At 39.4% G+C, this 27,132-nt stretch overlaps 1 protein-coding gene across 1 annotated transcript in view; it reads left to right on the top strand.

The window, feature by feature from the left end:
* Window positions 1-24,382, top strand: part of RAD23B (RAD23 homolog B, nucleotide excision repair protein) — a 49,926-nt gene extending 25,544 nt beyond the window's left edge. Inside the window, exons 4-10 of the mRNA XM_062207803.1 lie at window positions 1,314-1,579; window positions 6,718-6,773; window positions 11,940-12,067; window positions 13,992-14,127; window positions 16,353-16,480; window positions 17,226-17,399; window positions 22,707-24,382. Coding sequence (XP_062063787.1) covers window positions 1,314-1,579; window positions 6,718-6,773; window positions 11,940-12,067; window positions 13,992-14,127; window positions 16,353-16,480; window positions 17,226-17,399; window positions 22,707-22,820 — 1,002 coding nt within the window. The 3' untranslated portion in view covers window positions 22,821-24,382. The remainder of the gene's footprint in view (window positions 1-1,313; window positions 1,580-6,717; window positions 6,774-11,939; window positions 12,068-13,991; window positions 14,128-16,352; window positions 16,481-17,225; window positions 17,400-22,706) is intronic.
* Window positions 24,383-27,132: the final 2,750 nt, after the last annotated feature.

Raw genomic sequence — 27,132 nt, 5'->3', positions numbered from 1 at the left:
CTATGGTGCAGCAGGTTAACCCCCTGGCCTGAAGTGCCGGCATCCCATACGGGTGCCGGTTCTAGTCCCAGCTGCTCCACTTCCGATCCAGCTCCTTGCTATGGCCTGAAAAGCAGTAGAAGATGGCCCAAGTCCTTGGGCCCCTGCACCCGCTTGGGAGACCGGGAAGAAGCTCCTGGCTCCTGATCAACGCAGCTCCAGCCGTTGTGGCCAATTGGGGAGTGAACCATTGGATGGAAGACTTTCTCTCTCTCTCTGCCTCTCCTGTGTGTAACTCTGACTTTCAAATAAATGAAGAGATCTTTTAAAAAAAAATCCACACCCTCACCTTTGTAATGCTTTAGTTTATTCAGAATAACTTTCTACCTGAGGATTTCAGCTCATTGGATTTTTGAATTTTTAGAATGTTAATAATTTCCACAGTGTTATATTGACAGAAAAGAAAGAGTTAAATGTAAGGCTATTAGAATAGGAAAAGGAGTAAATGCTAAGGGCATTTTTGAAGCCTCTCCTCTTACAACTTGTACTAACCACTTTTTTTCCAGTGCCCTCTTTACTAGCTGAAATTGAACAAGATACCGGTAACTTCTTGTTTTTCAGTTTGTTGATTTGTGCTTGTGACAAATTATATTCAATTTTAATTCCATTTAAATAGTTACCTTTTGTTCTTAGGAAAGTTATGAACTGAATGGGTAGTGAACATTGGAGAAAAACATATAGAAGAATAAAACTCATTTAGTATGATTTTATACCTAGTTGTTTTTTGCTCTGTGGGAAGCTTTATGACTGTTTCTAGAAAGTGCTCAGCATGTGATCACAACTTTATTTTTCTCTTCAGCTACATACACATCTCAAAATGTTGCTTATCCCTTGTATGTGTTGTCTATTGGATTTTTTTCCTCTCTTCTAAAATATAGCAAAATATTTTACGTGTTCATTAATAATTATTTCAAGAAATTACTTTTGATAATTCTTCTAAAATTATAACAAGATACGTAAAGTTTTTGGGGGTAATTATTTGGTTACTTTTTTTGGATGCATGTTCTGTATATTTAATAGTTACTTTTGATTCTTTTTCATATCAACTTAATAGTCTAAAATTGTTGAGTAAAGCTAATTGAGATTCATAGTTATGTATGCAATCACAGGTTTTCGAAGAGTAACAAAGTGAGTCAGATTGCTAATACTAATCTCATTTTTTTTGAGGTACAACTTTAGTAGTGTTGGATTTCTTGCATCCTGTACAATCTAATTAAAGACCAGGTAGTAATGTAGTATTTTATCATAATCACTTTGCTTTTTAATGTGCTTAGCCCAAAGCAGTGACAACACCAGCACCAGCTACAACTCAGCAATCAAATTCTGCCACCACTACTGCAGTTAGTTCCTCCACAGCAACAGCTGTAACTCAGACCTCAACACCTGCCCCTGCTTTGGCTCCCACTTCCACACCTGCGTCCATTGCTCCAGCATCAACAACATCTTCTGAACCTGCACCTGCTAGTGCAACCAAGCAAGAGAAACCTGCAGAAAAGCCAGTAGAGACACCAGTGGCTACTAGTCCAACATCAACTGACAGGTAAACACTGAGTTCTAGGAAATTGTATCTCAAAATGTGTAACAATCTCACACATGTATTTATTTTGATTATTATTTCATTCAAACTGACTACTCTGTTAAGCTTTTTCTAAACTTTGAACCCTGCCTGAAAGATAATAGAGGTCTATTTGGGTGATCCAGATCTCTATACTCGTTAAGTTGATTTCCCACCCCCTAGTCAGGGGAGAGAGTCAAAATCATTATTCATTTTGAGTAGAAATGTTAGAAAATACAAATGAAAAAAAAAAAACAAGAATTATTAATTAAATTGACATTGCCGTCCCAGTCATTACTTGTTTTGAGTATGCATAGATTTCACCTATTTTTGGTACATATTTTTTGTACAAAATAAAGTTTTTTTCCAGATTTTTTTAGAGATTTTATTTATTTATTTGAGAGGCATAGTTACAGACAGAGAAAGATCTTCCATTCGCTGGTTCCCTCCCCAAATAGCTACATTGGCCGAAGCTGGGATGGCCCAAAGCCAAGAGTTTCTTTCTGGTCTCCCACATGGATGCAGGGGCTCAGGCACTTGAGTCATCTTCCCTTGCTTTCCCTCGCCATTAGCAGGGAGCTGGATTGGAAGTGGAGCAGAAGGGACTCGAACCGGTGCCCATATGGGATGCCAGCGCAGCAGGCAGAGACCTAACCCACCGCACCGGCCAAACTTATTTTTTATTTTCACTTTCCATTAATTCTTTGGAGTACCCATGTATATTTGGTTGATTTTTTTTTTATATATTTGTCATATATATCATAAGCATCTTTCCACATTAATTAAGTTATTTCTAGTTGGATAGTATTCTGTTTGGCTCTGATATTAGCTCTGATAATCTTGGAAAAGTAAATAAGATCTTTGCATTTTTGCCCATCTATATAGTATGGATGACAACAAGATCTATTTCATAAAATTATTGTAAGGTTTGATTGAGATAATAGATGTCAAAGATGAAATTGCAAATGGTATACAGTAAATGCTGATTAAGAGCAATTTTTTTTTTCCTTTTAACCTAATACTTTTTGTTGAGCCTGTGGATTAAATTTATTGCTGTTGAGCCATGTCCGGGAACTTGCGTAGAAATTTAAACTTCTGGGGACAGCGCCGTGGCATAGCGGGGTAAAGCTGCGCCTGCAGAAGCTCCTATCTCCTGGCTTCGGATTGGCACAGCTTCGGCCATTGCAGCTATTTGGGGAGTGAACCAGTGGATGGAAGACCTCTCTCTCCTTCTCTCTCTGTAACTCTGCCTTTCAAACAATAGATGAATCTTTAAAAAAAAAAAATTTAAGCTTCTGCTTGTGTAGATCTTTTTGGACAAGCAGAGTTAGAGAGAGAGAGACAGAGAGAAAGGTCTTCCTTTCTGTAGGTTCACCCCCCAAATGGTCGCTGTGGCTGGCATGCTGCGCCGATCCGAAACCAGGAGCCAGGTGCTTCCTCTTGGTCTCCCATGCGGGAGCAGGGCCCAAGCACTTGGGCCATCCTCCACTGCCTTCCTGGGCCACAGCAGAGAGCTGGACTGGACGAAGAGCAACCGGGGCAGAATACGGCACCCCAACCAGGACTAGAACCTGGGGTGCCAGTGCCGCAGGCGGAGGATTTAGCCAAGTGAGCCGCAGCACCGGCCTGTGTAGATCTTAAATAAGGAAAAATGTGCTGGAATGTTTCTTTTATAAAAGAGAAGCTGGCAGTTAGGATTTTCTTATTATTTATTTTTATTCGTGTTTATTTATTAGAAAGGTAGAGTGACACAGAGAAATAGAGAAAGAGCTTCCATTTGCTGCTTCACTCCCCAAATACCCCACAACAGCCAGGGCTGCACCAGGCTGAAACCAGGAACTCAATTCAATCCAAGTCTCCCACATGGGTAGCAGAAACCTAAAACATCATCTGCTGCCTCCCATGCACATTAGCAGGAAACTGGATCAGAAGTCAGAAATGGGACTCACGTATGGGATGTGGGCATCCCAAGCTGCCACTTAACCCTCTGGCACCACAACACTTGCCATAGCAGTTAGAATTATTAGTAGTTTATGACAAGGATTTTTTTTTCCCTCCTCAAATGACCAATAAATGATCAGCAAATGGTATAGTCACAGTTGTCTTGGCTGGAAATCATACAGAGGAATATATTATGGCCAGCCTTCACTGGCACTAGTGATCTTTGTGTTTTGTGATTTAATACATCTCTGAACTCCAGTGGCATTGGTTGATCCTTAGAATCAGAACCAGAAACAGCAGACAGCCATGCAGTGACTGGAAATATTTACTCACATGGAAGAGTGGTTAATGACGTGTACATGACAGTGGTTAGAGCATATAGGAGTCCCCCCTTATCTGCCAAGAGTACAGTCCAAGGTGCATAATGGTTGACTGAAACTTCAGGTACTACCAAAAACTATATATGCTGTGCATATTCCTGCATGTACCTGTTATAAATTGTACACAGTAGGCCGGCGCCATGGCTTAACAGGCTAATCCTCCGCCTTGCGGCACTGGCACACCGGGTTCTAGTCCCGGTTGGGGCGCCGGATTCTATCCCGGTTGCCCCTCTTCCAGGCCAGCTCTCTGCTATGGCCCGGGAGTACAGTGGAGGATGGCCCAGGTGCTTGGGCCCTGCACCCGCATGGGAGACCAGGAGAGGCACCTGTCTCCTGGCTTCGGATCAGTGCAATCCGCCAGCCGCAGTGGCCATTGGAGGGTGAACCAACGGCAAAAAAAAAAAAAGGAAGACCTTTCTCTCTGTCTCTCTCTCTCTCACTGTCCACTCTGCCTGTCCAAAAAAAAAAAAAAGATGTACACAGTAAGGATTAGCAACAACTAATAAAATAGTACAGTTACAACAATGTACTATGATAAATTATGTGAGTGCGGTCTCCAAATATCTCATTGTACTGTAGGTCTTAGCATGTGATCTTTTTTTTTTTTCATTCCTTAAGAACTTTTGCCTCATCATTTAAAGGAAGCATTTTACTGCTTCTCTTTGTCATACCAGATTGCCAACTTCACTGTGCATTTTGGGACCATTATTAAGTAAGATAAAAGTTCCTTGAACAGAAGCACTGCAGTACCGTGACAGTTAATATTTTCAGATTGATTGACTGTGGGTTACTCAAACATTGCATCATTTTAGTGTTCTGCACTTAGTATGATTTTTCTGTGCTGATGCTTGGGGAAGTCTGAGTCACTTGCTTGTTGCTTACCCTGGCTTTCTTTCCATAGAATTGATTCCTTGAGAAAACAGTACAGGTTTGGGGAATAAATGTTTTCCCTGTGTTTGCCTATGACACCATTGCCTAACACGAGCCATCTCTCCCCGCTATAACTCTTACATGGTGGGAGACAACCCAGGGTCAGAGCTACTATGATCAATTCTGTATATGTGAGGAATGGTTTCCCAATCCATGTTAATGTTGTTGATATAATTAAATGTTTTGCCATTTTCTTACACACTGTGTGCTTTTGAAAGCTCACAATGAGAGAGATTCATAGTTGATCAATATATTTTATTAATTTTTATTGTTTTTATTTACCTTTTGAGGATTTTATTTATTTATTTATTTATTTGAGAGGTAGAATTACAGGCAGAGAGAGGGAAAGACAAAAAGAAAGGTCTTCCATCTGCTGGTTCACTCCCCATGTGACTGCAACGGCCAGAGCTGGGTCAGTCCAAAGCCAGGAGCCTCTTTTCTGAATTTCCCATGCAGGTACAGGGGCCCAAGCACTTGGGCCATCTTCTACTGCTTTCTTAGACCATTAGCAGAAAGCTGGATCAGAAGAGGAGCAGCCAGGACAGCGCCCTTATGGGATGCTGGTGCTGCAGGCAGAGGCTTAACCCACCATGCCACAGTGCTGGCCCTGATCAGTGTATTTTAATGTGTTAATGTCATCCATTTAAATTTGTTCCTTTGTTAGGTCTATTTGTCTTTCTTCCTGGGGGTACAGCTTTTTTTTAATCTATTCTAGGGAGTCAGGATTACTTTTTCAGATCTGCAGAGGTTGCATAAATAACTTGATAGTGATATAGAAAAGCAGGCACTAGAGTCCTTATTTAGTTGGATTTTATACTAGAACAACTTACTGTTATTGAAAATTATACACCTCAGAAGGATAATATGGGGAGGGAAGGATGAGAGAAGCTTAGAAAACAAGCACTTGAATGTGTGTTAATCCCTTCATGTTGATGTGAAACATGTAGTATCCTGTAAAGCACAAAACATGGTGAAAATTATCAGGAGATGGGCTGATATGATTATGTGAAGCATTAGAAATTTGTTCATCACCAGTCACTCGACATTTTATTATTGAGGACTTGCCTTTTGTTCTTTAAAAATAGCTGCTGACTCTAGTGTAAATTCTACTTGTTGATACCCACCTTAAAGGGACTGCACTATAGACATGGACTTAACTGGGCAGTGGTTGTTACCTCTGAGTAGAGAGGGCAGAGGTGGTGAGAGTGAGTCAAGAATGAATAGTGGTTAAAGTACATTTCAGTCTTAAATTTTTAAACTGAAAATTGTGCTCGTTGTTCTGAGAGTAATTAGTTAGAACCAGTACTAAGATGTATTATACATAATAATGAGGAAAACAGATTGCCCTTGACTCAAAGAAAGCTGGTCTTTTTACCTGGTTTCCTTCAGGTTATAACTTTCATTTACTCCACCTCTGCCTATTTACTTACTTGAAGGCTGCCTTTTAGTTTTGTCATCTAAAACTAACCAAACCTTAGTATGTGAAGACTAATTTGGTTTCCACGTGCACTATTTCATGTTCTGCTTTTGGCATTTCTTCTACTGTGACTTGATTTATAGATTATTTAACTTCTTATAAATTCTCTCAGGGAGATAGTCATTAGAGCAAGCTATCTGTAAGGATGATATTTCACATCTTTAAACATTGAAAATGATGGACTCTATGAATAAGAGTAGTAAGGTGGAAAATTTTTCTTAAACTATCAATGTTACAGATAAACTTTTGGGTTTAACCTAGAGGAGACTGTTTAAAAACTGTAGACAGGATTTATATTGAATTAAAATCAAATATTTTCTTTATAAATTAGTTACTAGACTAAGTAATTAAATTTTACTTATTTTGAATTGAAGTTTTTCTAAAAACCTTTACAGTACATCAGGAGATTCTTCTCGGTCAAACCTTTTTGAAGATGCAACAAGTGCACTTGGTAAGTATCTACCTTACCTCCTAAGTACCCGTAAGAGGGTAGAAGTTTACATTTTGTTTTTTGAGAGCATGGTAATGTGTTAATTTTCATTTCTTTTAATTGAGCTATAAAATTATTTAGATAATTATTAATGCTACTAAAGGTTTTATATTAACATTTTACATATTGAATTCTTTAAAACACTATATAGGCATATTAAGTTCCATTTTCCAAGTATAAATTTTAAATGTTGGATTACAAGATTTGGTCTGTATACATATTTATTACTTACTGTCCAGTAAGGAAAATAGAAATCATTTTATTTCAAATTAGGAAAAGCTTAACCTTAAGAAATTGCTTTAAAGGTTTTGGAAGGACTGGAGGAGAGGATTATCCCAGAGAACAGTCTACTGTTCTGTAGCTTGGGCTGGGGCTAGCTGGCACTGGCCCCTAATGTGCAGCGATGCTGCAGAGCACAGACCAGAAGTCCGTGGCTGTAGCTGCTCCACTAAGCCTTTGCTGGTGATGTTTTACTGTTACATCTTTATTTCTCCCAGAGCGCACACACACTCAAGTTTCTGGTCTTAGACTCCTTTTACTCTTTCATCTTTTATCTCCCTGTTCTCTGTTGATTTCCTGCTTCTTTAAGCTTTCTTTGTTGTCTTTCACACCACTCTTGCCGATTCATTCCTCACACTGTTACTTCTCAGGTTTTCTACTTAGTTCTTCTTTTCCTTGACCCTTTAATATATAGAGTGTCCATGGTTCTTCTGTGAGACATAGTTCAAGGTTTAAGCTATGGGAATGGCCATTACCACCCATTTACTGTGTTTCCCAAATTGTATCTCTAGTACAGCTCTTCATCTGAGCTCCCAGACTCACTTGTTTAAACTGCCAACTGGAAAATGTGCAGCCTCCACACACTGCTTGGGATTCAAGTTGACTCGTCTTTTACCCTCATCTGATTTTCTCCTTTGTTCCCGTAACACTCTTGGCACCATCAGTCCCTGTCTGCTTCCATGTTGGCATTATCCTTGACCTCTGTGTCTCTTGGCCCAGTGAGTCTAATTGATTTTTTTTCCTAATGTCTTTGAAAAATTTGTTTTCACAGCCATTTTGCTGCCTTAGTTTAGATCCTTACCTTACTTAGGCTCTTGCATTATCTTCTTCCCATCTGATCTCTTCCCTGCCAGAGTAGAGTTTCTAAAAGACATGTATTTAATAACTGCTCATGGTCTAGACAGTAAGTCTAAAAAACTCATTCTTGATCGTCATTAGTAGTTTGGCCTCATTGATTCTTTTTTTTTTTTTTTGACAGGCAGATTTAGAAAGAAAGGTCTTCCTTTCCGTTGATTCACTCCCCAAATGGCCACTGTGGCTGGCATGCTGCGCCGATCCGAAGCCAGGAGCCAGGTGCTTCTCCTGGTCTCCCATGCGGGTGCAGGGCCCAAGCACTTGGGCCATCCTCTACTGCCTTCCTGGGCCACAGCAGAGAACTGGACTGGAAGAGGGGCAACCGGAACAGAATCCGGCTCCCCATCCAGCACTAGAACTCGGGGTGCTGGCGCCACAGGCGAAGGATTAGCCTAGTGAGCCATGGTGCCGGCCGTGGCCTCATTAATTCTGTCTCTTGGCCATTCTCCCCAGTATTTCTTTCTTTTCTTTTTTTTTTTTTTAATATTTACTTGTTTGAAAGAGTTGCACAGAGAGAGAATGAGAGGCAGCGAGTGAGAGGGATCTTACATCCAGTGGTTCACTCCCCAACTGGCTGCAGCAGCCAGAGCTGCGCTGATCCGAAGCCAGGAGCCAGGAGCTTCTTCAGGGTCTCCCATGCAGGTGTAGGGGCCCAAGGACTTGGGCCATCTTCTACTGCTTTCCCAGGCCATAGCAGAGAGCTAGATTGGAAGTGGAGCAGCTGAGTCTGAAACTGGCACCCATATGGGATGCCGGCACTGCAGGCAGCGGCTTTACCCACTACGCCACAGCGCCAACCCCTCTCCCCAGTATTTCTACAAGTCACTTGCCTTTATATTTGTAAGATTTAAAATGTGTCATACTGCTTACACACATTTCTTTTTGAGTTTTTATAACAATTAGCAAGCATTGTGTATAGAAGGTACGTTAACTGCATGTGGGGCTCTGGACCCTGACAACCTGCATGTGTATCTCAGCACCTGACTTACTAGTCATTGATGCTTTGATCGTGTTCTAGCCTTTTTTTTTTTTTTTTAAGTTTTATTTATTTATTTGAAAGTTGGAGTTATGCAGAGAGAAACAGAGGCAGAGAGAGAGGTCTTCCATCCGCTGATTCACTCCCCAGTTGGCCGCAACTGCCAGAGCTGCGCCGATCCAAAGCCAGGAGCTTCTTCTGGGTCTCCCATCCGGGTGCAGGGGCCCAAGGGCTTGGACCATCTTCTATTGCTTTTCCAGGCCATAGCAGAGAGCTGGATTGGAAGAGAAGCAGCCAGGACTCAAACTGGCGCCCATATGGGATGCCGGCACTGTAGGCAGCGGCTTTACCTGCTATGCCACAGCACTGGCCCCAACCTCCTCATTTTTAAAAGGAAAGTAGACCTTCCTCAGAGAGAGCTCCTCTGTGATAAGTAATGTGAAACATCATGTTAAAAATAGTATCAACCTGATCTTCTGCAGCTCTTAATTTTGTGTATATTGATGCTGATTCTGCATCTGGGAAGTAGGTTACTTTTGTTTCGGCATTCACTGTCTATGTGCTTAAATTCTATCCATGGATAATCAAAAAACAAAAATATTAAAAAGTGCCTTTATGCATCGGTAAAGAAAGGTCATGTAGTTCTGTTACGGTGATGAAATACCTGAGGCCAATTACCTAAACAAGTTTATTTGCTCCCAGTTCTGGAGGTTCAAGTTCATGGCATTGACTGGCTCTGGTAAAAAAAGCATGATAGCACGTGGCATCACAGTGGCAGGAGCATGTGCAAGAGGAGGTGAAGATTACATGGTGGGGCAAGAAGCCAGAGAGAGGAATAGGGGCTTTGTGACAACTACTCTTGACAATTAACTCAGGGTCTCATGAGAATTACTTTAATATCTTCTGAGGGCAATGCCCACCCAACCCCCAAATGACCCAGCCAGCTCCCATTAAGCTCCTCCTAAAAGGTTCTACACATCTCAACATCACCTTGTTGGGGGACAAGCATCTAACACATAAAACTTTGGGAGATAATCCATATCCATACCATAGCAGGTCATTAAGCGATATATAAATGCTTAATTTGCTCGGGGACACTTAAATTTTTTTCCAGCTATTAAATACCTTTTTTTAAAAAAAAAAGTGTATAGAAAAAAGTCATAATTCAGTAGATAGCAAGTGCCCTTGAAACTTATGTAAGATGACATGATCTCCTGCATGGTTAAACCTGCATTCAGGTGGGGAAAAGAAAAAATAATGAAACAGAAAATAAATGGCAAATCACAGTAACTGTGAAGAACACAGAATTTCCAAAAGGAAAACAAAGTGCGGTGGCTAGGCAGCACCTGCCTGGGCCTGTAACTGGTAAATGTAGAACTGAAGTGTGTGAAGGAACTGGCCACACAGCTGGCACATGTAAAGGCTCTGGAGAGACAAGATGGGGCTTGCTGATGTAGTGCAGAGATGAATGTGGTGGAGGATCACTAAGGGTGTGAGATGAGATTTATTTTTTTGTAAAGCTCACTTTTGCAACTGTCTGAAGAATGGGTTGAAGGTAAGGGGTCAGGAGTGGAAGCAGGCTGTAGTCCAGACTGGAGGTTGTCTGTAGGCTGTTCTTGAGTAATGGCAGTGCAGAAAAAGGAGCTAGATGCATTTTGGGATATAATTTACAAGATAGGACCTAATAAATAAGCTGGCAGATTAGATGTGGAAGGAGGGGAAAGGGTTAAAACCACTAAGGTTTCTGGTTGCAGCCCTTGAGTGCATAGAGGTACCATTTGTTGAATAGGGGAAGACAGATAATGGCTTGAGGAGGAAATCTTTATTAGAGTTAGTTGAGAGGTGAGTGGAAAGTGAGGAAATGTGGAGATAGCAGGTGTGGACACCTCTTACTCTGAAGGAAGAAAGCAGATAATGAACCACTTCCTGAAAGAGGAATTGATAAGAGGTCAAGGGAGTGTGTGTGTGTCTTGGGCTGACATGAAGGACATGTGAGGATAATGAAGCAGAGGGCAAGTAGGATAATCAAGTCCAGTTCTTTGAGATGGGGAGAATGGCAGTGGTACCTAGAATACCAAAAAAGATTGGTTTAGTAAGGTCGGTTTATGGGGGAAGGTTACTTGCAGCAAATCTGAGTGTTGCGTGCTGTTTTGTGAAGAGCAAGTTAAATCTTCACCCTCCATGGAGAACTGGAGAGAGCCTGTGAGAAGTGACTTACTGGGAGAATAATAGTAGTAGTCCTTAAGGCATTGGACTTTGCAGTATGAGATTTTCACCTTCTAGTTCCTGACCTCCTTTTACCCACTGTTTTGGTGATAACACAAGATGGCAAATGAAAACTGCAAACTTCCACATCACAATTGATTGCTTAAAAAGCCCCTTCTATGTTTTCTAGATTCATCTGTCTTCTCACAGGTTACCTTCCCTGACATCCTCCTAATTCTTTGTTAAATTTGTACCTGATGTTTCTCTTGTACTTATGAGGCATATTAGTTTTCTAATGCTACAGTACTCCCCAAACTTCATGGTATAATAACACAGATGTATTACCTTGCAGTACTAGGGTAGACAGACCTGCCTCTGGACTCACTGGGCTGAAATCATGGGGTCAGCAAGGCTGCTTTCCTTTCTGGAGATTTGTTTATTTTTTCCATCCTCTGGAGGCTTCCTTCATACCTTGGGTTCTGGCACCAGCATCTCTGGTCCTGCTGTTTGTCCTCTGTGACCTTCTCATCTGTCTCTCTTTTCTTGTGATTATGCTGAGCCTGTCTTAAAGTCAGCTGATAAGCAAACTTAATTTCATGAGTAACCCCAATTTTCCTTTACTGTGCAACAACATATTTGTAGATTCATGGGATTAGGACATGGATGTCTTTAGGTGACCATTAATCTCCATGCTATAAAAAATAATATAATTTGTCCTGCTATTTATCTTTGTAACCCTAGTACAGTAGTGGCTAAAGCATAAGCATGTATACAGTCAAGAAGTATATAGAAAATTTCCCCCGTCTCTTTAGTGACAGGTCAGTCTTATGAGAATATGGTGACTGAGATCATGTCAATGGGCTATGAACGAGAGCAAGTAATTGCAGCCCTGAGAGCCAGTTTCAACAACCCTGACAGAGCTGTGGAGTATCTTTTAATGGTAAGAAACATATTTTACTTTTCTTCATTCAGATTGCTTAAGATAAAATCTCAAGAAACTTGGATTTTAAGTGACAAGTTAATAATTCACTGGAGAAGAATAATGTATACTAGATAATTTATATAATGCTTTTATTTTTTCAAATATGTCAGTATTTTGTGTTGACAAAATATTTTCTAAAAAATCTGATGTGTTTTTAGTTAGAAGGCAACATGACTAAATTAGTTGTGAAATTAGCTATCCAGTTAGAGAAAGTACCCTGTAGCCCCAGTTAGTGTGTTGGGGAGAGGAATTAATTGTTGATTGAATGGTCTAACATTTCAGTAGTATCTTTAAATGCTGGCATCTTGTTTATCTATGAAATTCGTTTGTAACTGAGCAGTCCTGTTGGATTAATAATTGTGGAGCCCCTAAACAAATCTATTTTGCCTTTTTTTTTTTTTTTAATGGAACAACTTTGAGCAGTACCTGATTTAGAATTCTGTCTGCATTAATTTGATATTATCAGATTTGTATGTGAGATTTTGAGGTACAAAAAAATGATTCACTGTTTCCAGTGTTACTGGATTTTAAAAGTACTGTGTAGCATCAACTCTGATTATGTAAATAATAGAAATGAGTTCATGAAACAATTCCAGTGGGTTTGTTTGTTTTGAGTTTTTTGGGTTTGTTTTGATAGACTTAGTGTTTGTTTCAAGTGAAAGTGAATGGCTAGAAGAAGTGTTGCTCATTTACTTAGTAAGAGTCTGTAATTCCATGTGAGAGAATTAGAGGTAGATCTGCAGCAGTGAGGGCTAACTTGTTAGTTAACAAACCTGTTGGGGAACTTGACAGAAACTCAAGGCCCTTTATCTGTGTAGTCTGTTAGTAACAACTCATGTAAGGATTAGAATTGATGAACTCTCTCAAAACTGTTTCCATTGCCTACAGTTACAGCTAATTTTCTAGCAGCCATTACCTTGTTCATTCTTTATATCTGAATGAGATTGGCTTCTGGTTTATTTGCAAATGGAAGCATTTGTGCTCTCTTACTCCAGTTGTAATATTCCTTCATTTTGCCCTTTCCAAAATCAGCAAGAATTTAATAAAGATTTTTTTAAATGGTTGTAGAAGAGAAGCCTGTAAATCATGTACATCAAGGTAGGGTCACAAAAGTCAGTGCAGTTTTAAGCTGCAGTAACTTCTGCTAGATAATAGTTAGAAAATAGATAGAGCAGACTCAGTAGAAAGCATCACCTAAATGTTATGTCAGCTTCGTTAGACCTGTTTTGTGTATTTTTTTAAAAGATTGGTTTTTGTGACACTTTCTGGATGATGCTTTCTCAGAACTGTGGCTTAGTAGAGGAGACCCTCCTGCCTGGTCCTTGTGGTCACCTGTCTGTTGAACTTGTCTATTAGTAGTTGTTCTTTCTAGAATCATTTCACAGCTGTCAAGTGATCATCTAAAACTTTTCTCTGGATGAGCTTAAGACTGGCATTATGAATATGATCCTTTTTATCACGGAGCAACAGCTGATGAAAGTTTCTAAGTAGGTAGAAAATTAACTAATGCAATAAAGCACACAAACTTTGGTTCTGTTCAATTTAAAATGACAGAGAGCTTTTATGACTGTTAGGCATCTTACAGGAGAGTGCAGGCACAGCTAGGAGAAGATGCCCCTCATCATGTGAAGTTCTGTTGGACAGTGTTGCCTTCTATTACCACATTATGGCTTCTTCCACATCATGTCTAAGTCGTTTCTAATATGATTTTAATTCATGCAGCTTAATGTTCTTTAGTCCTTGATTTTTAATTCGAATAGACATCTGTTTAATGTGTTGGGGAACTAGACAAGGATATTAAAATAGACCATAAGTCTTTTTCTCTAATACTTAACTAATTTTGCATGATAGGGTATTTTAAAGCTTGGAAATTGTGTTGTAGGGAATCCCTGGAGATAGAGAAAGTCAGGCTGTGGTTGAGCCCCCGCAAGCAGCTGGTACCGGAGCTCCTCAGCCTTCAGCAGTGGCTGCAGGTGCCGCAACTACAACTGCGACGACGACGACGACAAGTTCTGGAGGTAAAGCAGAGTCCTGAACGGGGAAGAAATGCCCCCTGAGTTTTCAGCGTGCAGTGATTTAATCAAATGTTTTAGGGGTGAGGTTCATTCCCAGTGCATTCGTATCACCTTTTTTTTTTTTTTTTTTTTTTAAAGATTGATTGATTGATTTTGAGAGAGTTGGAGAAAGAGATCTTCATTCACTGGTTCACTCCCCAAATGGCTGGAAAGGCCAAGGCTGAACCAGTCTGAAGCAAGGAGCCAGGAACTTCATCTGGGTGGCAAGGGCCCAAACACTGGACCTTCTTCCATTGTTGTTCGAGGCACGTTAGCAGGGAGCTGGATCAGAAGCAGAACAGCTGGGACATAAACTGTCACCCATATGGGATGCCAGCATCACAGGCAGCCACTTTACACACTGTGCCACAGTACCAGCTCCTTGTATGTTTCTGTTCACTAATGTTAGAATGAGGCCCAAAAGAAATTCTACCAAGAAGATGTAAAAGGTATCCTTGCGTATATTAAACATCAGTACTGCTGTAGTTTAGTCAATGGGCATATCCCTTTTAGTTTATTTTAAGGAAAAGATGCTTCCCAGTTTGCATTTAACTATCTCCTTTACTTGTCAGTACCCACTCAATTGCCTTGAGTCTTAACTGCAGAGCACAGCTTGGAGCCCATGGTAGGCCCAGGAATTACAAAGTGTTCTTCATTCTTTCTTATGTGTGTTGGTAAGTGATCTAAACTGTTAATTTTAAGGAGGCCATTTTTCTTCATACATTTCCTAACTCTGATCAAGGCAGTCACTGCGGATTGACAACAATCCTTAAGTGCCTCTTCCAGAAGACAGGCCTGTCCTTTGTTTAGGTTCAGCACAATCATGGAAAGAGAAGGCCACGGCTCTGGTTCAGATTTGGGGTGCTGTCCCATTTGGCACATATTTGAGAACTTGATCTTTCAATCTCATTTTCTTTTATACAACTAATGTTAAGGGGTCATCACTATGGAATAGAGAGTTAAGCCATCACCTGTGCCAGCATCCCATATGGGTGCCAGTTCACATCCTGGTTATTCCATTCCCATCCAGCTCCCTGCTAATGCCCCTGGGTAAGCAGCAGAGGATGGCCCAAGGGCTTTGGTCCCTGCTCCCATGTGGAAGACCTGGAAGAACCTCCTGGCTCCTGGCTCCTGGCTCCGGCCTGGTCCAGCCCTGGCTGTTGCCACCATCTGGGGAGTATACCAGCAGATGGAAGACTCTCTGACTCTGCGTATGCCTTTCTCTGTAACTCTGCCTTTCAAATAAATGAGAAAACCTTAAAAAAAAAAAAAAAAAAAAAAAACTAGTGTTAAACAGAATAAATACCCATGTGTTATGGGCAGTTCAGTGTGAAAGATTTCTTCCTCAATAATTTAGGAAATGACAACATCTAAAAAATCTCATCTCGTTAGTAACCTCAAGAACAATTTTATATACATATTTTTCATACAGCATGAGGAGGTAAGGACCAGCACTCCCCAAAGTCACAAATTCTGTATCTTGTGCCTCATTTGGCATTAATTTTGACTATTGTAAAGGGGTCTGAGATGAAAGAAAGCACTTTAGATGTGTTAACACTAGGTTGTTTTTCATCTTAGTTACCTCAAAGATTTGTGAATCACATGATTACATTTTAGTTGGTGAAAGCCCACATATTTATGACATTGATGCCATAAGACCATGCCATCTAGTGATGGCGTAACCATCTGAATTTGTATAAATCCATCCTGTGATGAACATGCAGTAACAAAATTATATGACTACACATTTCTCAGACAGTATCCCATCATTAAGAGACTCATAAGTGTATTACAAAGTGAGATTTTTGTTTCTGTCAGTCCTGCTACATTTTTTGCATTGGAACCTATGAGCAACAGAATCAACTTTTAGTACTCTTTATTTTCATTGAACACAAGCAAGGCACAAGTTCTTAGTAGTTTTGGACTTTATTGAGTGCCTAGGCGGTTGTAGGGAAGTTTGATTCCTACAGTGTTCTGCACTTTCCAGCTTTGCTGATCAGAATGATTTCTGCAGTGTAAGACGTATACATAATTTGAAAATTTCACTATTTGTACCACTTTTATTACTTCTAAAAACTCGGAATTTTAACTGATAGTGTTTGCTGTCTTACTGTATGATTAAATACTGTATGATTAAAGCTACTTTATATTTATTGCTTTTGTTTAAAAAATGTGTTTGTGTATTTTAGGACATCCCCTTGAATTTTTACGGAATCAACCTCAGTTTCAACAGATGAGACAAATTATTCAACAGAATCCTTCCCTGCTTCCAGCATTGCTACAACAGATAGGTCGAGAGAATCCTCAATTACTACAGGTGACTCTTTAATCAGTATTAATTTAGAAAGTGGGGCCTAGAGTGTATTGTATTTTGAAATGGTCTGTGAATATTCCTGTTCCCCACTGACTCTTTGAGAATAGTTAGACCATCTTTCCAGCCTGCTCTCAGTAGAATATTATGTTCTAGAAGGGTATACTGAAAAGAGTTGCATTTGTACTGAAGTATAGAGGATGTGTTAATTTAAGTCAGTTAATAAGTTTGGGAAACATTTTATATTTCCTTCTTAGAGATTCCCAATGTACATTAACATATTAAAGAATCTGAGAAGCTATTTAACAAAGAAACTGTTTAACTTTTTAAAATCACTTTCCCCAAGGTTATTACCTAAAGATCATTGCCTCTTAGAAAGTAAAGCTGTAGGCTTTTTTGATACTCAGATCACCCCAAGCATTAGAGTTTTGTACAGTATTGTACTGCCTTCCCGTGTGGAAGTTACAAAAAAAGAAATACATATATTTTATACTCCCATTGTATTTTAGCTAATTTTATGAGGAAGGCACAGTGTTTCTGTATAAGAATTTAGATTTGCTATTCACTATTCACCTTACTCAAAAGTGCCAAGTTTTGTTAATAGTACATAAATACGTCTGTAAAAGACAGAAATTCAGAATTACTCTGAAGTATCACAGTTGCAGTTACAGATTTGTGTTTAAAATTTCTGTTTTGCTTGAGGTAACTAATATCAGTGCATTGTTTTTCTCTGCCCTTCAAATCACCACAGCAAATTAGCCAACACCAGGAGCATTTTATTCAGATGTTAAATGAACCAGTTCAGGAAGCTGGCAGTCAAGGAGGAGGAGGAGGTGGAAGTGGCAACGCAGGAATTGCAGAAGCTGGAAGTGGTCATATGAATTACATTCAAGTAACACCTCAGGAAAAAGAAGCTATAGAAAGGGTGAGTCTAAGTACAACTAAAAATGTTGAGTTCCACTAGCCACAATTCAAATGCTTAGTAGTCACTTTGGGCTACTGTTGGCTAGAGCAGATCCATAGTATTTTCTGTCACTACAGAGCCAAAGAGACCTTTGTCAAGGGACTGTGGTCAGACAGTCTGGTCCTTTGCAAAATCAAGGGTCTAGCAGTAATTTGCCAGTCTTGGAAGAAACAAATGTAAATACATCAGGGTACTACAAAAATTTTACTGGTGTTTTTAAAAATTTAAGCTTTAAGAAAAAGTATCATAAAATATACCCAATTCTAAATTACCAGTTTTTTAATTTATATTTCACTGTGAACATCAGGACCTAGCTATCCTGATTCACTTTGTATCTTTACCATGTTGACCATTGCAGGTTGTAGCACTGCAGACACCTGGTTTTTATCATTTTGTGATTGGTCAGAGGATCATAACACTTCCCTGTCTTAGCAAAGTTATCTAGATAATAATTTGTCCTTGTTTATGATACTATATATATAATATATAAGAGTGTTCAGGGTTTATAGTTATGTTTCCTAAAAGATATTTAAGCTGGTCCCCTCCCCCTTTAAATACCCAAGTGAGTAAACAGTACTTGCCTCACTTGTTCTGTAGTGACTAATTTTCTTTTGAATTTGGGGTTATTGGTTTGATTTATGTGTTGTTTATATTTTTCCTATTTTAAACATGCACTGTTGGTATTGGTACCTAGTATTGCCTAAACCTAGGTTGTGTGGTTTACTCCTTTTTCTTAAGAGTATTTTGCTCTTGCATGTAGGTTTACAGTCCATTTTTAGTTATTTTTTTATATATGATATGAGGTGTTAGGGGCCCTACTTCATTGTTTTGCATATAGATAGCCAGTTGCCCCTGCACCATTTGTTGAAAAAGTGACTATGTTTCCTTTATTATTGTCTTCGCTCCTTGTTGAGAATCAATTGATCATAAATGTGAGGGTTTGTGTCTAGGTTTTCAGTTCTATCCTATTGGTTTTTCTGTTTATTCTTGGGCCGGTATCTCACTGTCTTGTTTACTGTGGCTTTCTGTAAGTTTTGAAATTGAGAAGTGTCAAGTGTTTCTAGTTTTATTCTTTACCAAGATTGCTTTGGCTATTTTGTACCCCTTGCCACTGAGTATCAGTTTCAGGATCAGCTTGTCTAATTGCTTCTCCCTCCCCCCAAAAAAAATAAAACTGGCTGAGATTTTGGTAGGGATTATCCTTATTCTGTGGATGAATTTGAGGAGTATTGAAATGTTAATAATATTGTGTTCCCAAGCCGTGAACATGGAATGTCTTTCCATTTATTATGTTTTACATAATCTCTTTCAATAGTGTTCTGTGGTTTTCATTGTAAAATTTTTGCATTGCCTTTGTTAGATTTATTCCTAAATTTTTTTTTCTTTTTGATTCTATTATGAATGGGATTGTTCATTACTAGGTATATAGAAATACACTTTAATTTTGTATGCTAATCTTGCATCTTAAAATCTTCTGAACTCATCTGCTAGTTCTAAGAATTTGTATGTGTGTTCCTTAGGATTTGTTCTGGATGCTCTATAGTAAAAATAGAGGTAGTTTTCCTCCTTTCCATTGTGAATGCCTTTTATTTCTTTTTCTAGTCTAATTGCCCTATCTAGTGCCTTCAGTATATTGGTAAATAGACGTAGCAAGGGCCAGCATCCTTGTCTTGTTCTTGATCTTACAGGAAAGCTTTCAGTCTGTGTTTTTTTCTGGTGCCTTTTGTCAGGTTAAGGAGATTCCCTTCTATTCCTAGTTTATTGAGTGTTTTCATCACTAAAGAGTTTTGGATTCTGTCAAGTGCCTTTCTGTATTGAGATAATCATATAGTTTTGTCTTTTCCTTTCTTCCTCTCTTCCTGTCCTTCCTGTCCTTCCTTCCCTCCCTCCCTCCTTTGCTCCCCTATTTGAAAAGCAGAATTATAGAGAGAGAAAGAGAGATCTTCCATCCACTGGTTCACGCCCCAGATGGCTGCAATTGTCAGAGAGGGCTGGTCTGAAGCCAGGGGCCCAAGCACTTGAGCCATCCTCTGCCACTTTTCCAAGGCTATCAGTAGGGCGCTGGATCAGAAGTGGTACAACCGGGACTCAAACCAGTGCCCATATGGGATGGCAGCATCACAGACGATGGCTTAACCCTTTACATCACAACACCAGCCCCCTAGTTTTTATTTATTTTTAAGATTTATTTATTTATTTCAAGAGCAGAGTGACAGACTAAGCGAGAAAATGTGAAAAACATTTCCTATCCACAGGTTTACTCATCAAATGGCCACAGCCAGCAAAAGCCAGGAGTCTGGAATTCCATCCAGGTTTTCTGCATGGGTGGCAGGGGCCAAGTACTTGGGCCATCCTTTGCTGTCTTCCGAGGCACATTGACAGGGAGCTAGACTGGAAACCAAGCAGCCAGAACTGGAACCAGTGCTCCAGTGTAGGGTTCCAGTGTCGAAAGTGGTGGCTTAACCCACTGCACAACACTGGCCTCCTGGTTTGTTCTTTTAATGTGCTTTATTAACATCGATATATTTTTCTATGTTGAACCAGCCATGCATTCCTCGGATAAATCCCACTTGTCATGGTATACACTTTTTTGTATTTCCTAAATTTATTGATTTAGCAGTTTTTTGAGGATTTTCACATCTCTGTGATGAATATTGAACTGCACTTTTCTCATAGCATGTTTGATTAGGAATTGTTATTAAATCTTCCTTAAATGGTTGATAGGATTCACCAGTAAAGTTATCTGTGCCTCGGCTTTTCTTTTAGGGAAGTTTTGTGGTTACTCTTTTAAAGATTTTATTTTTACAAAAAGTAGTAACATTTCTGCGTATATTCCTGGTTTTCGTAGTTTGAGTTCTCAGATTTCTTTTTTTCTTGATGGGTTTAAATAAAGATTTATCACTCTAACTCCTTTTTTAAAAGAACTAACCTTTGATTTTATTGAGTCTCTGTTGGTTTTCCTAGTCTCTTATTTATTTCCTGTCTAATCTTTTTTCCTCTAATTTTCCTCTGCTTGCTTTGGGTTTAGTTTGCTCCTTTTTCTGGTTTGATAAGGTGGGAGATTAGGTTATTGAATATCTGTATTGATACAGATGTTTGTAGCTTTAAACATCCCTCTAAACGTTGCTGTAGCAGCAGCCCCCCATAAGTTCATTATGCTGGATATTGTTCCCCTTTTTCTCATGTATTTCCTCATTTCCCTTGTGATTTTTTCTTTGATCCATTTGTTGTTTAGGATTGTTTTAATTTGCACATTTATGAACTTTCCCAATTTCCTCCTATTGATTTCTAAGGTTATTGCAGTGTGGTCAGAGAACATACATTGCATAATACAATTTCAGTCTTCGATTTGTTTATGGCATAGCATGGTTTGAGGGGAATGTGTGTGCTAGTCAAATCTGGTTTTTAGCTGCATTGTTGGCCTTCTGCCCAGCTGTTGTATATATATATATTTAAAAATGATTTGTTTTATTTATTTGAAAGAGTTTACACAGAGAAGAAGAGAGAGAGAAAAGTCTTCCATCTTCTGTTCTCCCATGTGGGTGGGGTGCAGGGACCCAAGCACTTGGGCCATCCTCTGCTCCTTTCCCAGGCACATTAACAGGGAGCTGGATTGGAAGTGGAGCAGCCGAGATTTGAACTGCACACTACAGACAGGGGCTGCTTTGCCACAGCACCAGCCCCTGTTATTGAAAGTGTTGATATTGAAGATGTTAATTATTGTTGTTGAATTGTCAGTTTCTCCCTTTGATGCTTTCAGTTTTTTGTGTATTTTGGGGGCCTTGTTGCTATTATATATGTTTATAAATGTTGTGTTTTCCTGATCCCTTCCTTTAAAAAAAAATCAAAATGTCATTTGTCTGTAGTAATATTATCTTTTTTTTTGTTTTAAAGGTTTATTTATTTTGAAAATCAGAGTTACACAGAGAGAGGAGAGGCAGAGAGAGAGAGAGGTCTTCCATCCCAATTGGCCGCAATGGCCAGAGTTGTGCCCATCCGAAGCCAGGAGCTTCTTCTGGGTCTCCCATGTGGGTGCAGGGGCCCAAGGAATTGGGCCATCTTCTGCTGCTTTCCCAGGCCATAGCAAAGAGCTTTACTGGAAGTGGAGCCGCTGGGACTGGAACCGGCGCCCATGTGGAATGCCGGCACCACAGGCAGCGGCTTTACCCACTATGTCACAGTGCTGGCCCCAGTAACATTATCTTAAAGACTTTTTCTGATTCAATATAACCAGCTATTCAAGCTCTCTTTTGGTTATTTTTTGCGTGTTATCTTTCCACCCTTTCACTTTGAGCATATTTGTGGCTTTGAGTATAAAATAGGTGTCTTGTAGAAGCATGTAATTGAATTTTGCCCTATGTGTTCTTACTAGCTTAGGTTTAATCTGGGCAAGACCTAGATAACAAACTCATTTTTGTGTTTCCTTATTTCATGGATGAATAGTTATTTGTGTTGAATTACATATTTGCCCAGTTTTTAAAGATCGTTTCTGGAGGTAATCTAATCTAAGGTAGTTGAGATGATGGAAAGCCTCTGTAATATACTAGAAAGGTGAAATTACGTAGCTGCTCTCACCATTTAATATGCTATAAATGTTAAGGAGATAAAAATAGAATGCTATATGTTGATTTCAAAATATAACTTGTAATGTTAATAATTGATCACTTGTTTTTTAGTATGAAGTGTTGAATAAGGAGATTGAGCGTAATGGTTTGGGGCTGGCGCTGTGGCGCACTGGGTTAAAGCCCTGGCCTGAAGCGCCAACATCCCATATGGGTGCCCAATTCGAGTCCCGGTTGCTCTCTGCTATGGCCTGAGAAAGCAGTAGAAGATGGCCCAAGCCCTTGGGCCACTGCACCCACATGGGAGACCCGGAAGAAGCTCTTGGCTCCTGGCTTCGTTTGGGCGCGGCTCCGGCCGTTGCAGCCAACTGGGGAGTGAACCAGCGGATGGAAGACGTCTCTCTCTGTCTCTACCTCTTTCTGTAACTCTGTCTTTCAAATAAATAAAATAAATCTTTTTAAAAAAAAAGAGAGAGAGTAATGGTTCAGATTAAGGAATTGCTTTTGCAAATAAGACATGTTTGCTTTTTCTAAGTAGGAGAAGGAAAGTAAACTCTTACAGGTGCTTTCATCCTATCTTCCATCATAATATACTAAAACTCACTTGAGATACCAGTTTCCGTAAGGTTATATATTTTTATATCATATTAGTTAACTTCATTTTTAGTGTCCCAGTGATTTATATATTTTCCTTCTTTTCTTACAGTTAAAGGCATTAGGATTTCCTGAAGGACTTGTGATACAAGCATATTTTGCTTGTGAGAAGAATGAGAATTTGGCTGCCAATTTTCTTCTACAGCAGAACTTTGATGAAGATTGAAAGGGACTCTTTTGTATCTCACACTTCACACCAGTGCATTACACTAACTTTGTTCACTGGATTTGTCTGGGATGACTTGGGCTCATATCCACAATACTTGGTATACGGTAGTAGATGGTTGGGGGTGGGGAGGGAGGGATCTAGAATACAGGGCAGGGATAAATACAGTGCATGTCTGCTTCAAGTAGCAGATGCTGCAGATCCACACAGTGTGTAAAATAGGATACAACCAAAAAAATCAGCTTTTGCAGGTCTTAATTTCTTCGATAAAACAGTAGGTAACTTTTCCTAGGTTTCACTCTTTTTAGTGTACTAGATCCAGAAGTTTAGTGTAATGCCCTGCTTTATATTTCTTTGACTTAACATCAGTTTCAGAAAGAGTCTTTGCTACCTAGAATTTCATTCTCTGTTCATGGCAACACTGGATTCATGGCTTTGTGAAATTGAAAAAATTTTGGAGCAACTACAAACAGAAATGCCAAGTTATTGATGGTTGTTGCTGCTTCACATAAGTATAAAATTAATATGTAAGGAAGCCCATCTTTCATGTTAAATACCTGGGGTGGGAGAGGGGAAGAAAGGGAACCTTTTCTTAAAAATGAAAATAATTACTGCTATTTTAAAATTTGCTGATCATTGAGTTGAATGTGAGACCCTTCTAACATGATTTGAGAAGCTGTACAAGTATAGGCAGAGTTATTTTCCTGTTTACATTTTTTTTTGTTTTGTTTTGGGGAAAAATTGGTAGGTGTCTAATTACTGTTTACTCTATTGTTATATTGCAGTAAAAGTTTTAAAACAACCATTGCATGTTTGCTTTTGGTGTATCCCTTTGTGAAATTAGCACTTTCGGGGCCAATGGAGAAATGCAGCATTCACTCTTCCTCTCTCTTCTCCTTTGCTCAGCAGAAATGTGTTTAGGAATAAGTCATAAGCCAAACTGCTGCCTGTTTAACAAACCCACAGAATGCTGATCCAGTTCAGGATTAATGCAAATGTTCAAAACTGGGTTTCTGATACTTGTAAATGTTGTGCTTTATTAGATAAGAATGTATTACCATTAAAGTCATTAGTATTATACTGCTTTCAAAAAGAGAAGATAGACAAAACTGTAAGCCAGCATTTTAACTGCATTGAAGACTGGTGAGATCTTTGGAAGGGTTGGGAGATGTGACTGGAAAGTACTTTGGAAAATATACAATCAAGATATCTCATGGCGTATTAAAAGAAAGATCTCAATAGCAGTGTTGGTTTTTATTTGGATTTTTTTTTTTCAAATTCAGTTTTTTTCTTTGGAACTCCATTGGCACTGTGATTTCATCATAAGAGGGGCCGTGCCTACTTGTTCAGTTTATCAAATCTGTTTTCCCGAGTATAAACAGTCTATTTAAAGAAATATTTTTTTTCTACCATCTGATATTAAGATGAATTTGCACAGATATTTCCCTGCGTATATTCTCTTGCAGTGTCCCTAGCACAGTTTGGTGGTGGCTTTTCAGCTTTTACATCATGCATTCATAACCCGTCCCTTATGAAAATAAACAAAACTCTGATTTTCCTTCGCAGTGTATCATGTTTAATTTTTATGTGTTTATTTCATAAACATAACAAGCTTTTGGACTCCATGTTACCTGTTTTATAATGAATTATGCATACTGTCTTGAGAATGAGATGAGGATTCATAAAGATGTTCATCTTTCAAGGCAATGAGTTGGCAAGAGGGGTGACATTTCTGGTCAGATAATGGAATACACTCAATTGTTTTGTGACAGTTTTTATGTGCTACTTTATTGCTCAGTGCATAGTGAAAACTGGAAACAGCAGCCACTTCTTTGGAAAGTAACAACAGAAGTTGGTGGCATGGAGCATTTGTCCTTGGACAACGGAACTACAGATAGAATTGATAATTACCAGAAGACAGCTCAGGCCAACTTTTGATCATTCTTTACAGTACCTCAGCTGAGACACCATACAAGAAATGGGCTTTTGGTACCTTTTGCTGTTATTGTTTAATTTACAAATAGATTTTGCTAAATCTCAATGTAAGTGGCTGTTTGACTTTGGAATTTTGCATTCACGGTATACTGTCATCTAGTTCTTGAATTTTTTATTGTTCAGTTGCTCTGTGGAAAATGTAAGGAAGCTGAAGTTTATATTTGTGAAATTCTGTGCCATCCTCTAGTCAAATATTTCATTTTGTTTAAAAATACTGAAGTGTTCCACCGTATAAATTTTTCCTGTACTAGATGGCCAAGATTCTAGATATCTGATTATAAAGTATTTTCAATACATCCAGCATTGCATTTCTCATTTTTTAAGTGATTGTTTGCTAGAATCTTAGATGGAAAATTGACAGCCTCTCTATCACCAATACTTTTCTTCAGTAAGTATGTAGCATAATAGCAAGCCAGGCACTGGTTCTTTGCTCAGCTGACACATGAACACAGAGAGGGGATACTTCATGGGGTGCAAATCAAGGTTCATGAGTGCTTTAGAGATTGCACTAGAATTTCTGGGTTTTTCCATTATTCTTGTCTTAAAGTAGCCAGCCAGAGAAGCTGATACAACACCTCCTTCCAGCTACCCCCCTCCCCCAGCAGTTTCAGGGAATGTGGCCTTCCTGAGGAAGTCTGTTTTGTGAGTTCTGCAGCCACGAGGTGTGGGTGCATGTTTCAGTTATCCTCCCCTGTGAATTTTCCACTTTGTTCTGAACCTCAGTGAGTGGACTCTTGCTTACCTCCTGTCGTTTGGTCCATATGCTAAGAATGCTCTTACATTTAAATTGTTATGTGAAAATTATGGTTCACATTTCAGTGTCTGTAATAGTTTTGTTGAAAAACATAGCCATGCTCGTTTATGTATATATTATCTATAGCTGCTTTTGCATTACAAAAAAAAAAAATTGCTTTTGAGTAGCTGTTATAGCTTACAAAGCCTGAATAATTATCAGACTCTACCAAAAAAGTTTGCCAGCCCTGTAAATTTGTAAATTTAGTCCATCATATGTAAAATTCTATGATGTTTTGTAGTCCCTTTTTGGCATTTTTGGACTCTTGGCTTCAGGTCTTGGCTTCAGTTAAGTTTCTTTACTTCTATAAGTTTCTACACGTCTAGTTCCTCCTTTCAGAGAAGGGTGCATTGTGTGTCTGACACACTAGCCTAGTGATTCTAAATGACTGTCTTGAAATTACTCTGCTATTGCTACATTGTTCAAAAAGCTAGGCAGTCGCTATACTGTTCCTTGTTAGAGTAAAATAATAAAATTTGTCACTGAGTACACTAAAAAGCAGATGACACAGTGACAGATCAACTGCAGCCTTAGAAATATCAGATGGACCTGGAGTCGAGGTTAGAGCATTGGGGGAAAAAAAAATATCGTATCCACTGCTGGCAGAGAGTGAGTAGAACCACAGAGGGAAGAGTGTAGGACTTGTTTGGGTGATGTGTATTTGCCAGGACTGAGTAGCTAGAAATGGAACGGGCACTTATAAGGAGACAGGGAGCAAAGGCTTGCACTTGATAGGAGAAAGCACTGTGAAGGTTTGGGAACTCAAGGATGGTGGGCGAGAATGACAGCTGTCAAGAGCCTCCTGTCCTGGTGTAGTTTGGTTTGGAAGCAGTAGTCCCTCAAGGAAGGGCTTGCACTGTGGAGAGGAGGCTGGGAGGACCAAAGGAACAGTGAGGACAAACTGGCTTTGTGTGTGATGTGATGGAACCAGAGTAGTCTCTGCCTTTGAGTGTGGAATACTGTGACGGGCTATTTGAAGAAGTGCATCCTTGCACCTAGCTTACCTTCCAGGAGCAGAAATTAGGAAGCAGCCCAGACTGTGGCCCTTGGTCTCCATAGGGGATTGGTTTCAGGACCTCAGTGGTTCCCTCCATGGGTGCTCAAGTCACTTACATGAAGTGGTGTAGTATTTGCATATGACCTATACCTGTCCTCTTGTATACTATAAATCATCTCTAGGTTAAGCATGATGCCTGATAGAATGTAAATGCTATGGAAGTAGTATTGTTCAAGCGTGTGCTGTTCGATACAGTTTTCTGATTATTTTCCATCTGGTCAGTTGAATTATGGATAATGAAATCATATTTCCATGATGAAATGATTGGGAGCTCTGTCCTACACTTGTTCTCCACATGGGATTTGTGTAAATCGGGTTTCTCCAGAAAAATAGAACCAATAAAAAAATAGAGTGGGGTAACAGGAATTGGTTTTTGATTATGGAAGCCTTAAAATCCCATAAGTGGTCTGCACACCGAGCTGGTGGTGTGATTCACTCTGAAGCTGAACCCAAGAAGCCAAGGCAAG

This window comes from Lepus europaeus, chromosome 12 (genome assembly GCF_033115175.1).
Source record: "Lepus europaeus isolate LE1 chromosome 12, mLepTim1.pri, whole genome shotgun sequence".
Classification (NCBI taxonomy): domain Eukaryota; kingdom Metazoa; phylum Chordata; class Mammalia; order Lagomorpha; family Leporidae; genus Lepus; species Lepus europaeus.
Note: the sequence above shows the minus strand (reverse complement) of the source record. Positions and strands in the feature narration are given on the sequence as shown.